Source organism: Chamaea fasciata, unplaced genomic scaffold (genome assembly GCF_029207755.1).
Source record: "Chamaea fasciata isolate MVZ Bird 193981 ecotype frontalis unplaced genomic scaffold, bChaFas1.0.hap1 SCAF_21, whole genome shotgun sequence".
In the NCBI taxonomy this organism is placed as follows: Eukaryota; Metazoa; Chordata; class Aves; order Passeriformes; family Sylviidae; genus Chamaea; species Chamaea fasciata.
The window spans coordinates 10,710,561-10,725,513 of record NW_027094106.1 but is presented as its reverse complement, the minus strand read 5'-3'; the positions used below and the strand labels follow the sequence as shown (position 1 = coordinate 10,725,513).

At 58.5% G+C, this 14,953-nt stretch overlaps 1 protein-coding gene across 2 annotated transcripts in view; it reads left to right on the top strand.

The window, feature by feature from the left end:
- Positions 1-3,306: 3,306 nt before the first annotated feature.
- The window catches only part of CLUH (clustered mitochondria homolog), a 31,993-nt gene continuing 20,346 nt past the window's right edge, over positions 3,307-14,953 (top strand). Inside the window, exons 1-2 of one of the 2 annotated variants that reach the window (XM_066201683.1) lie at positions 3,307-3,438; positions 14,276-14,472. In XM_066201683.1, the coding sequence (XP_066057780.1) occupies positions 3,324-3,438; positions 14,276-14,472 (312 nt within the window). In that variant the 5' untranslated portion in view covers positions 3,307-3,323. Of the gene's footprint in view, positions 3,439-9,063; positions 9,935-14,275; positions 14,473-14,953 lie in introns of those variants that run through there. The other variant, XM_066201682.1, reaches the window with a different exon arrangement.

Here is a 14,953-nt window from a genome sequence, read left to right as displayed (position 1 = left end):
TCCCTCACGTCCCAGCGGCCCTGCTGAGCCAGCCTAGCTGTAGTGACGCCGCGGCCGCCTCGGTGCACGCCTGTTCTTGTCACCCTCTTGCACTGTCGGCGCCGGGCTGCCAAGTCCCACAGGGAATGCAACAGGACGGGAGAGAACTCCCTTACGCCTCTGGGTTGCCTCATGCAGGCATCTGAGATCTGTGGATAAGATCAGCGGTGCCGGAGTGCCGGCCTGGGTGAGCGGGAGGAGCTCAGGATCGATGAGCACAGCGGCTGAGGAGGAGCCACCAGGCCTGTTAAAGCACAAGGAACAAAGCACCGTGTCCCCTCATCGTCAGAGCTGCCCTTTGCTCCCCAGGGCCCCGTTTCTGCCGCTGTGTCCTCCTTGCTGGCTCTGGCCCTGCAGGGACGCCGCTGTCCCAGCCCCATGAAGGGATGGTGCCTCTGGGCAGGACACAGAGGGTGACGCTGGTACTGCCACCACATCCCATCCCTTCATCTCACCCTCCCTCTCCTCGCACCTTTGGGCAGGGGCAGGGGAGCGAAGCTGCCGGTGTGTGAGAGGTGCACCCAACCCTCACCCAAACGGGGCCTGGTCCTCCCTGGCCGGGGTGTGGTTATGCCTCCTGGCTCTTCCCGATAGATTTCAGTCATCTTCCAGGAAAGCTCCCCTTTCCTGTTGTTGCAATTATTGCAGAAACTAGACTATCAGGCCCTGGGAATGCCCCAAATCTTTGCATGTCTGAAGCATGCAGACCCTTTCTGCCCAGGGGCTGTGGGTACAGCAGTGAGCTGCAGCCCCCTCGGCCCTGCAGGGACAGGCACCGTCTGTATGTTTCCAGGTCACTGTCACCCCAGTGGGGTGGGGACATCACCTCTGCCTGGCCAGAGGTGTGCTGGGACCCCTGAGAGAGCTCTGGCAGAGGGAAGAGGAGGGCAGCACTTCTGGTCTCAGCTCCTCTGGTCCCGGAGCAGCTGTGGTTTCGTTGGAGCAAAAATATTGTCCTTGGCTGAGTTTGCGAAGCTCAGTGAGAACAATAAACGCCTGTGCCTCGTGCTGGGGAGCGCCGCTGCAGAGGGACAGATGCCAAAGGTTTGACACTGCTCTGCTCTATTTGAATGTTCATTTTGCTACATGTCACCATTATTTGGCAGGATGATATTCATGTTGACTTTGCTTTTTAACCAAGTGCTTTTCCAAATGTGTTAACACCCAGAGACTAGAGTATGGAGCTGTACTTTAGTTGTTGTTGTAATATGCCTTTTTTCTTAATAAAGAGACGGAAATCTGCAGAGGGTGCTTTGTCCTACCCCAGAATGCAAGACCTCCAGCCATGAACCAGAAGCACCTCTGTCTCCATCCCAGGACTGGCTCCTACCTCACTCCCCCAGAGCTCTTCCACAGCTCTGCGGAGTCCTCAGAGTGACAGCCCAGTTCTTACAGGGGGCCTGCAGGTAGACAAGGGGATCATTATCAGGATCTGGAGTGCCAGGACAAGGACGAATGGCTTCCTGCTACCAGAGGGCAGGGTTACATAGGGATATTGGGAAGATTCTTCCCTGGGAGGGTGGGGAGGGCCTGGCACAGGCTGCCCAGAGCAGCTGTGGCTGCCCCACTCTTGGACATGTTCAAGGCCAGATTGGACAGTGACACAAAGAAATGGGAAATAAATTCTCCAATTAGTTTGTTTGGTCAGAAAGTTGACATTATCCAGCGCTGGGTGCATGGGGGTACATTGTTCCACCTAACACGGATGGCAATTATCAAAACTTCTAACAATTCATACATTTTAGCAAACAAAAGAATTAGTGTTCATTGGCTGCAAGTTACATAGTTCTCTCATTAACTAGTATTCTCTATTGGTTAATGATTCTCCACTTCCCGTGTTGATTAGTCTTTCTCTTCTTTTGGGTTGGTCAGTTTCTAGCATCAGTGGTCTGTGGGTTGATGGCCACAGACTCCCCCATGCCAGAATTATCTTTTACCTATTTGGAGCTGATTTCAGCACAATAAAACACTGAGTTAGTTTTATTAGTTATTCCTTATCTTGGGAGTCTTGCTAAATGTCCTTGTGGCCCATAAATTCTGCACTCTTTGTGTCCATTATTAGTGACAACATCCTTCCTCCCAAGCTATGTTAACCTCCTCCCCCAGGTCTTAGATCACTGAATCATGTCAAGCCCTAAACTTTGTTTTTCTGACACATGGACATCACTTACGGCTTGCTTGTTAGCTGCTGTTTGTTTCATGAATTAAATATCCCTTCTTCTTGACTAGGCTTGAAAGTTACAAAGATCAAACATTAAAGAGCATCCGCTCTTCAGAAAGTTCACATTGAATTTTTGTCCTGTTTTGGTTGGGGTTTGTTGTTGTTGTTGTTGTTGTTGTTGTTGGGGTGTTGTTTTGGTTTTTTTAAACCTATCACCAACCACTATTTGTTACAATTTACGATTTTCCCAACATTTCCCCCCCACGGCTGCAGAGACTCCTGTTTGAAGAAATTCAACCTGCTGGGTACCAAGGGGGCTTGGAGCAGCCTGCGCTAAGGGAAGGTGCCCGTGCTCCTGGCAGGGAGTGGAGCTGGGGGGTCTCTTCCAACCCAAACCCTGCCACGCTCTCTTCTGCTCCACGAACACCGGGGCCTCAGCGTGGGGCAGCCCGAGCCCGGAGCGCGGATCCCGGAGGGCTGTCCGTGTGTGCCCGGAGCGCGGATCCCGGAGCGCTGTCCGTGTGTGCCCGGAGCGCTGTCCGTGTGTGCCCGAAGCGCTGTCCGTGTGTGCCCGGAGCGCGGATCCCGGAGCGCGGATCCCGGAGCGCTGTCCGTGCGTGCCCGGAGCGCTGTCCGCGTGTGCCCGGAGCGCGGATCCCGGAGCGCGGATCCCGGAGCGCTGTCCGTGTGTGCCCGGAGCGCGGATCCCGGAGCGCTGTCCGTGTGTGCCCGGAGCGCTGTCCGTGTGTGCCCGGAGCGCGGATCCCGGAGCGCGGATCCCGGAGCGCTGTCCGTGCGTGCCCGGAGCGCTGTCCGGGAGTGCCCGGCCCGCCGGGCCCCACGCTGCGGGGCACACCGCCCGGCACACGCCGCTCCCCGGGCGCCGCCTCGCCCCGCTGCCCTCCGGCGCCGCACGGTGACCTTGCGGCCTCCGGGAAGGACGCGGGCGGCCGGTGACCTTCCCCGGGGTTCGGGGGGTCTCCCCGGGCCGTACCCGGGCGCGGCGGGCGCGGCCCCTTTAAGGCGCTGCGGGCGCGCGGGGGTTGGGCCGTGGCGGGCGCCGTAGCGGCGGCGGGGCCGCACCACGTGGGGCGGGCGGACGGCGCTGTCCTTCGGCGGGCCCATGGTCATCCGAGCGGGCGAGATGCCGCCGGCCGCCGTGCCGGCCGCGCAGGGCGCCGAGCAGCAGCCCCCGGCACCACGCGCCAGCCGGCCCGCGGACACCCAGCAGCGCCCCGGTAAGGAACCGGGCGGGGGCCTGCGGCGCCGGGGATGCCCGTCCCGAGGATGCCCGTCCCAGCGGTGCAGACCCACCGCTCCGTCTCCGGCGCCGGGGCTCCTGGAGCCCGCCGGAAAGGTCGCGGGGGTTCCGCGGGGCCGGGCCCGCGGTGGGGACCCGGGGCGGTTCTGGTAACTCGGGCGGCTGGTCCCGGCCGGGGACAGCCCGGCGGAGCGGCCCGGGCGCGCCCCGCCGCGGGGCCGTGCTCCCGCGGCCCGGGGGCTCCGTGCCTGCGGGGAAGTCGCGCTGGGGCCCCGCGCCCCCGCCGCGCCGCGGGAGGGCTCCTGGCAGCCCCGGGGCTGCGCCGGCTGCCGAGGCCGGAGGCCGCAGCGGGGCCGGGCCGCGCGGTTTCGGGAGCCCTCCGGTGCCGCGGCGGGGCCGGACCGGGGCCGGGCCCGGGGGAGCCGCGGGCTCAGGCGGAGCCCCGGGGCTGGGCGGGCCCGTCCCGGCGGAGCGGGAGCCCCGGGCCCGATGAAGGTCACCTTCATGGGGCCGCTCCACCACGCGGCCGCGGGGGGGGCCCGGCCGGGAGTGCCCGGGGCCGGCAGTGCCCGTGCCCGGGAGCCCGGGGGCGGCGGCAGGCCGGGCCGAGGTTCGCTCCGGGCACCGCGTGGTGCTGCCCGCGGACGGACGCGGGCGGCCCGGGGGCCCTGGGCAGCACAGGGCTGGGGCCTCCTGCAAGTTCGGGCTGCGGGCGCCGCTGACATGTTAGAAAATACTCAGAAGCGAGAGTTTTCCTGGAAAGGGCAGAGGCTCGATCGACATCTCCGCTCGAAATCGCGGGTTTAACTAGTTGCTTGCTGGCTGTTCTTGCTCTGTGTTGGAGCCCGAGTGGCTCAGGCAGGGCAGGGACGGTGTGCAGCTCCGTGTCCTCACTGTTCTCTGTGCCAGCTCCCAGGCTGGCACCAACCCTGAGATGCTTCCACCTGCCCTGGGTTTGCTCAGTTTGGTGCTTGTATCTTCAAGACCTTAGACGCCTGAACACCCATCTCAGCCTCAGCTCTTTTCTCTGATCTCTAAAGGACAAGCAAAAGGCATAGAAGCAGCGTGGCTTGTGGCTGGCCTTCGTCCCGAGGCACGTGAGTCCCCTGCCTGACCGACACGTCGCTTCCATCCCCCGCTGATTTTATGGTATCGAGGTGGATTTTTGAAGTTTGTCACCTAAAGCAAAGTTCACTGGCATTTGGTAGTGGAGCAGGTTGGATGCAGTTCAAGAGTGGGAAGCTCAGTGCTGGTAGCCTCCCCCTCTCACCCACGTGCTGGATTTTGAAGCAAGCATCCCACCTGCGGTGCCAGCCACTGGGTTAAAGAGTTATGCAGTGTAATCCCTGCCTCTCCAGCCACGATTGATTGCTGAGGGAGGATGGAAGGTGGAAAAATCCTTTGTATGTTTGGGCACTGCACGATTGCTCAGTGGGATCTGGGGAGGGGCAGAGGAGGGTCTCATCAGGGAGCCAGGGGCTGTTCAGGGGAGCAGGGTCAGCCTGGCCACCTTGGCATCGGCCTCACGAGCTCTGGTCCCAGGCTCTGGTGTTGCCACTGCTGTGTGTGGCCTGCAGAGCACCTGTGCAGGCAGTCCTGGCTGTGTCTGAGGGCAGCTCTCAGTCCCTGGGGCCGTGGGCAGGCCGTGGGTGGGCTCCTTGCTGCAGAAACCCACCCCGGAGCTGTGCCAGGCTCAGGTGCTGGGCTCTGTGCCAGGCGAGAGGGCTGATGGCTGCTGCTCTCTTCCCCCAGCCTAGAAACTGTTGAGACTTACTCTGTCCTTCTGAGTGCAGAAACACAAAAGAATGGACAGTTGGTGTTCCTGTAATGATTTCTGATGGGCACAGTTTTGGGTTACGTTACCTTTCCTATCAGCTGGCGTGAGATCAGAGACAGCCATTGTGTGCAGCATTTCTTGGATTATTTTTATTCCTACGGTCTTTACTGCCTTAGAACCAGCTTCTCACGTACAAGTCCAGCAATGCTTCTGGATACCATAAAATGCCTTTCAACCCTGCCTTACCCAGGTCTGTTTTCTCCTAGTTCAGGCCCTCCATCCCTGAGCTCCCTGCTTTCAGACACTTCTGGTAGAGCGGCAGAGAGTGCAGGTGTTAGTGGAAAAGTGCTGTGGAGGCAAGTGTGGCTGTGCGTTAGCAACAAGGTCAGGAGGCCGATTCTTAATCTGGGGATCTGCTATCGCTGTCTGTTGCCCAACCTTGGAGGTTCACTGGTGTTTTGGAAAGGGCTGAATTGCTGGCAGTCAGGGTTTTTAATATGCAGCTCTAACAGGCTTGGAGGGGGCAGTCAGAGGAAAGTTGTGCAAGAGAAATCCGATCACTGCCACAAGGTTAAGAAGAGGAAAGGGGCGTGATAACACAGCATCTGCATGGCGAGATGAGGGATGGGAACTCGAGGATATCATGTTCAGGGCAGTTCTGTCAGTGGGATAAGAGCTGAGCTCCCACTGGAAGCTCTCTGCTCTGCCTGAGCAGCCTTGCTCCTGGGTTTCCCAGCTGAAAAGTGGAAGTAAGTAGGTCAGGAACATGCACTGAGATAAATCCACCTGCAGACTCAGAACTGCCATGTGCACAGTAAAACCAGCACCATGTCGAAGAGTCCTGTGTTTACCTTCATTGTCTGTACATGACTAAACTTGGCAGCACACCCCTCTCCTGGTGCAGCTTCCCAGCACTTGCTTTACTTTCCTGCATTGTGCTCCACTGGTTGTGCTGGAAAGTTGTTATTTCTAGAAGGTTTACAGGTCTGAAGTTCACTCATTTTTGTTTATTTGCATTTGAGAAGCAATGCCAGTCCTTGGGGCAGTGCTTGGACAGTGCGCCAAAGATGAAAACCAGCCGTGGTTCCTCCTGTGGTGGCAGTGGCTGACACTTCTGGCAGTAGGTCAGGTTTTTGCCATAGTAGCAAGGCTGTCTTGGAATTAGCTTTGATTGGCATGTTTTTCCAAAAAAGCTTTTCTTTAGTTTGTCGTTCCCCTTAAAGAGAAAGTCTCTAGTACAAGCTGTTGCAGAGACTGCAGGCTCAGAGAGGCTGTGTGTAATGTCCAGTGACATCAAACTGCAGGATCAGGAATCTCGCCCACAGTTCCAGTGGGTCGGATTAGCCTGAGACCAGCCCTGCTGCCCAGGCTCCTGCCCTTGGGATTGGGTGAGAGTGGGAATGCTGGCTGTTGGCAGGCAGTACCTTGTGTGCTCTGTCGTTGCTGTCGGTGTCCCTGGAGCCCGCAGAGTCTCCAGCACAGCCTGGAGGCTGAGCTGCAGGCTGGGCTGGGCTGGGCTGTGGTGCCAGCTCAGGTCGGGGCACTGTGCGAGGCAGGGTGCGATCACTCCGTGTCCCTGGCAGAGGGGTTCCCATGGGACAGGCAGGTTTCCCGGGCTGCTGCTGGCAGCACACTCCTGCAGAGCTGCCCTGCCCTGTCCCCAGAGCTGTGGGTGGATGGACACAGCTGTGCCAGGGCACGGGAAGGCAGCCGGAGCTGCTGAGGACATCGCAGCTGTCAGATCTCCCCTGCAAGCCCTACCCAGAGAACAACACCTCGGTTCCCTGCTCTTGCTGTGCCAGCAGCTTTCTGAAACTAAGGTATGTACAAGAGTAAGGCGCAGAGACTTGGAGAATTATCGGTTGGTTCTTGGTTTCTGTCTGAAATACAATTCCTTCCTTCGGTTCTCTTGAAATTTGAGAAGCATGCTCTTCCTGACACGGTTAATGTTTTTGTTGGTGCTGATCTTTGCACTTTGCGTTAGTCCGACTCTTTGCGCCTGATTTCTGTGATGTTTGCATGTTATTGTAGCAGGGTCACCCACGCAGGCAGTTTCAAGGCTAGGTTCCTCAGAAGTTTTGGCCAGATAGAAAGTTTACAAATGGGTTAAAATGTAGTTCCCAGATGCGGAGAGTGCGGGGTGGGTAACTCAGGGCGCCAGACGCAAAGCTCGAGACGTTTCAGCACCTCTAACTGCCTGAGCCAGCAGCTGTGGGGCCCTGTGGATGTCCTGGGCTTGGCCCTGCCGAGAGAACTGCAGGCTGCAGCCTCACCATGCTCTGCTCTCTCTCTGAGCCAGTCCCAGTGGTGTGAAGCTGCTGAGAAATAAATGCAGAGCTTGCAGCTCTGCCCACAGATGTCTTGGAACCAATTTGAGTTTAATGATGGCAGTAGAGCAGCTCTAATGTTTCACTGTGGGCTCTTATTAAAAGAAGTCCTTGTTGTACCTAAAGTGGGAAGTTCCTGGGAAGCTGTGGTTTCCGCAGGGGAGGCAGAGGGAGCCTCTCTCTCACCTCCCCTGGCGGGATGTCCTGCAGAAATGTTTTCATTAGGGCCATCTCTGGAGCTAATGCCTGTTCATTTAGCCAGTTTATTTGGATTCATTAAACTATTTATTTAGTTTCATTTATTATTCAGCTAAAATTTAATTTGCATTTGCTGTACTGACACCAGCATTCACAGGTTACAGCTAACACATACACGCTACTGCGAGCTTGCTTTGGCTGGAGTAGAAGAAATGCAGCTCAGCTTCAGGAAACCTGACCAGGGACTTCTAGGACATTCCTCCTGGTAAGGAGGAAGAGTTGAAGCTATCAGTACATCTGAAGTCCTTCAAAAATCACAAGAAAAAACATGATGCTCATGTGATCTGAACGTTGGTGCTGGCTCGTGGGACTGAGGGGTGCCCAGTGGTGAGGCTCCAGAGCTCCAAGGCCTGTCCTGTGCCAAAGGAGTGATGCCTGGATGACGGAGGGTGAGGAGCCCGTGGCTGTGGCACAGCCTCGCTGCCGGCAAGCAGTGACCTCTGGGCACAGCCTGGTGACCGGACCCCAGACCTCAGACCACCTGGTGCTTGGAGAAAGCTCCAGCTCCATAATCCCCGCTCCAGTTGCTGTGATTTTCTGTAAGTAGCATGGAGAGAGGAGAGGTGTTAGGGGATTGTGTGTGTGGTTTTGTGGTTTGTTTGTGTTTTATATGGCAGAGCAGCGTGAGAGGAGTGAAAATTCGTCTAGAATCTACTTACTGGTTCCCTGCCTGAATGCTTTGTGCTGGCCTGTTTAGTATGGATGGCTGTGCCGGGCCCGGGCGTGCCATAGTAACTGCCCTGGCCTTGTAATTCAATGCATCCCACTTGCTCAGGTTTGGCACCGCGGCCGTCCCAGGCTGCACTGGAGTGGCACTCGAGATGGGGCTATTTATAACCCCCCGCCGGGGCCAGCATCCCCCGGGTGCCGGGGAGCCGTGCGAGCCGGGCTGTGCTGGGACGGCAGGGCTGCGGGAGCTGCCCCGGGGCTGCGGGGGACGGGGCCGGGGCGGCGGATGACGGTGGGTGAAGGTCTCCAGGCAGCACCTTGGGGAAACTGCTGCCAGCCCAGCAGCCGATTCTGGTGAGCACACGGGACGTGGGATCCTGCGCGGGGGCAGCTGCTGGTCCTCCTGTGTCCTGCCCCGTGGGGCCAAGTGGATTCTCTGGAGAAATCTCACATCGGACTGCCAGGAGGCAGCGGAGGGCACGGGCTGCGTGTGGGAGCGTGCCTTGTGGGGACTTCAGTGTATGTGTGAAACACAGCTGACTGCTCTGATCCGGAGCTGCATGAGCCAGGCATGGGAAACAGCCTTTTTGCAAACTGCTGCAGGCAAGTCACCGATCTCCTCTTCCAGCCACGCAGCCCTGGCTCACCCGACGAGAGGTCACCCCTCTTGCCAAAGTCTCCCACAAGCTGCGCTGTCTTCCCGGAGATGCCAGAAGCTGCCCAGCGTGCTGGGCTGTATCCAGACATCATCCCCAGTGAGGCGGTGACTGGAAGCCTGCAGAAGGGCACTGAATCCATCCAAGACCTATCTGAGACCAAGGACAAAGAAGGAATGGTGGCAGTTTGTGATCGGAGCGGTTTGATACCTGGTGCTGGCACGGTTGGCCTGCTCCGGCAGACAGAGGCATCCCGTGCAGTGACTGTCCTTCCAGCCGACCTTGGGGACAGGCCGGCAGGGCTGGTTGATCATGCTCAGTCACTTGAGGCCTGCCGGAGCTGTGTGAAACTTGAGGACAGCGGCTCAGCCCACAGATCCTGCCGCCGGGAGGAGCACATGGCAGCAGCTGACGGCAGCGAGGGCCCTGGGGCACGTTCTGCCGGCCAGGGGCGAGTGGCCGGGCGCTCGGACACGGCCGTAGGGGCTCCGGACACCGTGCTGAAGTGCAGAGGTCCTGCTCCCTCCCCAGGGAGCCCTGGGACACCGTCCTCTGCTCTGCCATCAAGTGTGGGGAAAACCCTGCCAGCTCAAAGTGCAGTTGTGCTGCCTGTTTCCCCTGGTGAGGTGTCATCTAAGGCTCAGGACACAAGTGCTGGTTTTGTGACAGAGCCTACTGCCTGCCCCAACAGAAGGTCAAGCTGTGATCCTGATTCCCAGGCACAGGTTCTGCCCTCAAAGCAGCAGCAGCAGAAGAAGAAGAAGAAAAAGAAACTTCCTCTCCCAGGTGCTCAGTCCCAGGGGCTCTGTCCTGCTGCATGGAGCCACCACACATATGCCCCTCATGGGGGTGGGTGGGTGGCTGTGTGTGCCTGTGGGATGGGGCAGCACAGAGGAGAGGGGAGGGGAGCAGAGGTGATGTTTTCACAGGTGAAGGAGGAAGGTGGCAAGGTATCCCACCTGGGTGTGTACCACAGAGGGACCTGTCTGTGCCTTGTCCATGTCAGCAAAGCAAACTTAAGGGTGTTTTGCTTGTCTTTCTCTCAGTTCACAAGGCAAATCCCTCTTTTGTTTGTGACTGCAAACATGGTCCTTGTAAAGGATGGGAGCAGATCTGCCCAGCCCAGCCTGCAGCAGCTTGGGTGGGAGTGTGCGGCTGTGAGAGACCTGCACAGGGAGCCTTTGGCTTCCTTCAGCTGCACGCAGGTCGAGGACAGGCCTGAGCTGCAGGGGTGGACAGCTCCATCAGCTGTGCTGAGGATGGGATGTTTCTTCTCTTCCTCCACCCAGTGCGTTATTGCAGTGCAGTGGGGATGGCTGGCCCCTCACAATGACACTGGAGCTGTTAATAGGAAATGCATTCCAAAAGTTGGTGCTGGAAAAGGTAGGGGGTTTAGTTTTCAGTTCTGTCCCTCTAACAGTTTCTCCAGTTACTAAATGCAGGGAAGGAGACTGCTCACTGGCAGAGCAGTCCCTGCAGACCAGGCTAACTCCCAGCAACATAATGTCACTGACTTTTGGATCTGATAATCTTCGAAAAGGATTTGTGGCTGACTTTGGTTTAGAAGATTTGTTTGAACGTGAATCAGTTATTAACTAACTCTCCCCAGGATCTGTGCTGGCTATCGCTGCGTGCAGCCAGCAGGTTCTGGGTTCAGGTGTGTGCCCTCCCTCGCGCCGGGGTCACCAGGTGCCTGCCACCGCTGCAGCCTGCCTGTAAATGGGAAGCGTGATTAAAGCAGGCCCTGTCACCTTGGCGTGTGAACTCCTTGTCCAGGCACAGAGATGAAACCTAATCCTCCGTCTGATCCTTTGTGCCAGGTGTGACCGCAGACAAGGGAGTGCGGGTCGCTGCCCCGGTGCGGTGGCGCCCGGCCACGCTCGGCTGTGCTCGGCTCTGCTGTGCTCTGCTCTGCTCTGCTCTGCACTGCTCTGCTGTGCTCTGCTCTGCGTGTGCACAGGGATCGCTCGGCTGCGCTCAGGGCAGCGGTGAGAACATCGTGTTACAGCTCGGCCACCAGCCAGCACGGGCCGGAGCTCGGCAGCCTCCGCCACACCTGCGGGACGAGCTGCGGGTGGAGTGCGGGAGGAGGGTCCTGGCTGGGACACAGGCACGTCCCTGCGGATGGCAGGGAGGCCAGAGGTCGCGGCCGTCGGTCGGGGCCGAAGCGTGTGTCTCGAGGCTGACTGAGGCGGGCGGGAGGGGCGGCCGGGCTTGCCCCCGGAGCGGGTGGAGCCGCTTCCCTGTGACTCAGACGCCTTCCCTCAGCCAGACACGGCCGCCAGCCTGTTTGCGGCTGGCAGCGAGAGCAAGGAGCAGGAGAGAGGTCTCTGCAGGTGTCTTTAAGGTGTTCCTGGGCCTCCTCCTACTGTCACAAGTGGGCTGAAATCCTGTGGAGTCCACGAGTGCCCCATGATGTGCTCCCTCTGCGCCGGCACTGCTGAGGCCGCGGCGCAGTCGGGCTGCAGCGGGTGGGAGGAACCGGTGACCCACTTTAAGGCAGGTGGGTGCAGCTCTGCTTCCCTCGGGGAGCACATGAGGTGAGTCAGCACCCAGCAGGCAGCACGGCCTCCACGCTTCCTTGAAACGTACCCATTCTGTGCAGAACCCCTCTGGAAAGCCTTGCCTGGCTCACATCCGAGGGTTGTCCTGCTGCAGAGCAGATCTTTCTCAGCCCAGACTTAACTTTTGTTTCTAAAATTGAGACTGTGCTGGCTGGAGCTGGATCCTCTGGCATAAGGAGACGGGAAGGTGTTGCCACTACATGTCTCTTGTTGGAAAGTGCACAGCTGTGCTGGCCCTGCCTTCACTCAAGTATGGAAAAGAGGGATGGAAGGTGTGAACATGCATTTCTACAGACAAGGAACACTATTCTGATTTCCGAAACACTAGGTAGTTTGGGGATCTTACACCACGGCATAGTGAAAAGCAGAAGTGTGGTCCTCACTGGTGACTTTCCCTTGCTGAGTTCAGGTTTTCCTGTCTCGCTTTGCTGCTGAAGGTGCTTGCTGGGCTCCAGAGCGGTGTGTGCATGGGGTGCAGTGCCAGCCTCCCTTTCGGCCGGATTCCGCCTCCTTTCTGGCTGCCACAGCAGGAACAGAAGTTCAGTGATCCTGCCCTGCTTGGGTGGGCAGGGGCTGGGCCAGGCCTGGCCCGGGCACCTGGCAGGTCACCCTGGCTGCAGTAGCGGTAGCCCCAGGTGTAGCATTTCCGTGGTGGCTTGTCTGCACTCCCTCCAGATCCCCACGTGTTCAGGCAGCCCAGGAGCATGGCTGTGCTGGCTGTAGGGTGTGACGAGGGGCTCTCCCCAGCCCTTTGGGCATGGTGTGGTTTTTCTGAAACCACATCTCTTGAGGCACTCTTGCATGGAGCTTTTCCTCCTCCTTTCTAGCATGACAGCAGCTCGCTGGAGCCAGAGCCAGGCCTCCCGTCTGACTTGCCCATGGCTTCATCTGTCAAAGAAATGAGCAGCAAGTGCTGGGGACATATGCACAGTGACAGGGAACATGAGCAGCAGCTGCTGAACTGCTGAAGGCAGCCGAGGCTGTGTGAGGTAGCTCTGCTACCTGCTGCCTTTTGGAATGGGTGTGCTCCCATTGCATTTTTTACCCTTTCACCGCGTCCTAAGTCATCTCTGACAGTCTTCTCTGAGGGTTTGCTGTTGGCAGTCGTCAGCTGGGGCAGGGACATGACCCTCCGGGGGTGCCTTTGCACGGCTTGTTGCTGCGGCCTCCTGTTGTGCTCCAGAGGCGTGCAGGGGAATGTGGTGTTGCCACCCCTTGTTCTGGGTTATGGTGAAGGCTGGATGGCTTCTGGGCTGCAGGAGCAGTTGGGGCTGATGGGGAAGAACTGGCTGTGACAGCTGTAGGTCCTCAAGCCACAGCGCCAGTCTGTGAGGTGGGGAGGCTGAGCTGCCATTTCCCCTGGAGGGGGGACTGGTGCCTTGCTGGGAGGTGAGGACGAGGAGAGACACCTGCCAGATGGAGCCGGCTGCAGGGCTGCAGTCTCGAGGCTTTATCCTGGCTTGGAGCTGTGCTGACCCTGTGCAGCCTTTCAGAAAGGCTGTTTCTGCTGCCTGGGAAAGCGCCCCGCCTGCTCCATCTGTGCTGCCTGCAAGTGGGTGCCTGAGAGCACCAAGCTGCAGCTGCTGCGTGTGACCTTGGGGGTCCAGCTGAGGAGCACAGCCTAAGGGACACGATCCCTGCTCTTCTCCAGCACCCACTGCCCCGGGTGTGTGGGCTGGGGTGGTGTCCTTGGGGCACCGGCCTGGCAGGCTGCAGGCAAGGGCTACTCTGCTGTCTCTCAGGGTTGCCATCAGCAGCTCTTTCCACTCTTCCAGCTTCTCCTGGCAGCCCCTCAGTCCTCTCTAGTGTGGTCCCCAGCCTGGTTCAGAGCATGTAGGCTCCTCTGGGAGACTGGCAGCTTCCTAGATCTTACCAGCTCTCTGACAGGATCCACGTCATTGGAAGAGAGAACAAACCATTGCAGAGCGGCACGGTGGGTGCAGGGAGCTCCCCGGCCCTGTGACGCCTCTGTCTAAACGAGCACTTAAAATGCCGTCACCATTTTCTTGCATACAATTGCTTAGGCAAAGCTTCGCCCTGGCACCACGGGATCTCTGCAGAGTATTTTGGAAATGCGGAGGGTGGCCAGCTGCGGCAGGGCCGTGGGAGCTGTTTGTGTGCCTGTGGAGTAACCGGGCTCCCACGTGATGCGCAGCGGTGCCGCTCGCCTCCCTCTCCCTCTCTGCTCCTCAACGTGTTGGTGCAGAGGTTACAGCTGCCTCCAGGCCGCAAACCACCACACACCCTTTTTTTTTTAATTAAGAGGCTTCTTAAGATGGCTCAGTGTGGTGTACACTGACCCATCCTTCCTGCTCTCCTTCCCTCCCCTCTCTGCACATGGTTTGTGGAAGATGCAAACACCGCAGGCGAGCGAGAGCACCTTAATTATGCTCTGAGGAAAGGGAGGGAAGGGCCTGGCACACCTCTGTCTAGTAAACAGCAAGTGCAGAATAAAACCCTTCCTGCCTTTTAGCCCCTGGTTGGCTCGGGCCTCCCAGTGTCCAAGCCAGTGTGTGCAGCCCATTGGGGAGGACCTTGTCTAAACCCCTCTCTTCCTGCCCAGAGCACCAGTCTGGCGTGGCACTGATGAATGGCAGCGGCCCACATGACAGCCTCAAGGGCGAGAAGGACGCCAAGCAGAATGGCCACGAGGAGGCTGACCCGGGAGAAGATGGGAACGACCAGGAAGTCATCGTGATACAGGACACGGGATTTACTGTCAAGATCTGTGCACCAGGGATAGAGCCCTTTTCCCTGCAGGTACCTGCCCTCGCCAGCTGGGGAAGGGGGCAGAGGTGGTGGGGGAGTATTTGAGTCAGATCCTTTCAGCCAGGCAGGCAGGGAAGGAGGCAGTGCCTGGGAAGGCCCCTGTTGGCCCCCACAGTCTGGACAGTACCTTCAGGCTGCCCGCAGCTCCCTGACCTGTCCATCTTCTGACCAGGACTAAGTGGGGAAGGAGGCAGCAAAGGATGGAGGGTGCAGGAGGCTGCCTGGCCAGTGCCTTGAGAGAAACGAAGGAAGAAGAGACGTGAGCAAGAGGCTGCCTATCCCAGGCATTGCAGGGACAGGGAGGGTGTTTCCTTCTGGATCCCAGGTGTGGAGCAAGGGGAAGGAGAACTCACTGAGGTGTAGCCCTTTGTCCATCACAGAGGAGCTTGGATATGGAGCTGAGCGCTGGGAAGATGCCCTTCCCACTTCTAGGCTGTTTCAAAGAAGTGTTGTGAAAACATGATTTCTGGGC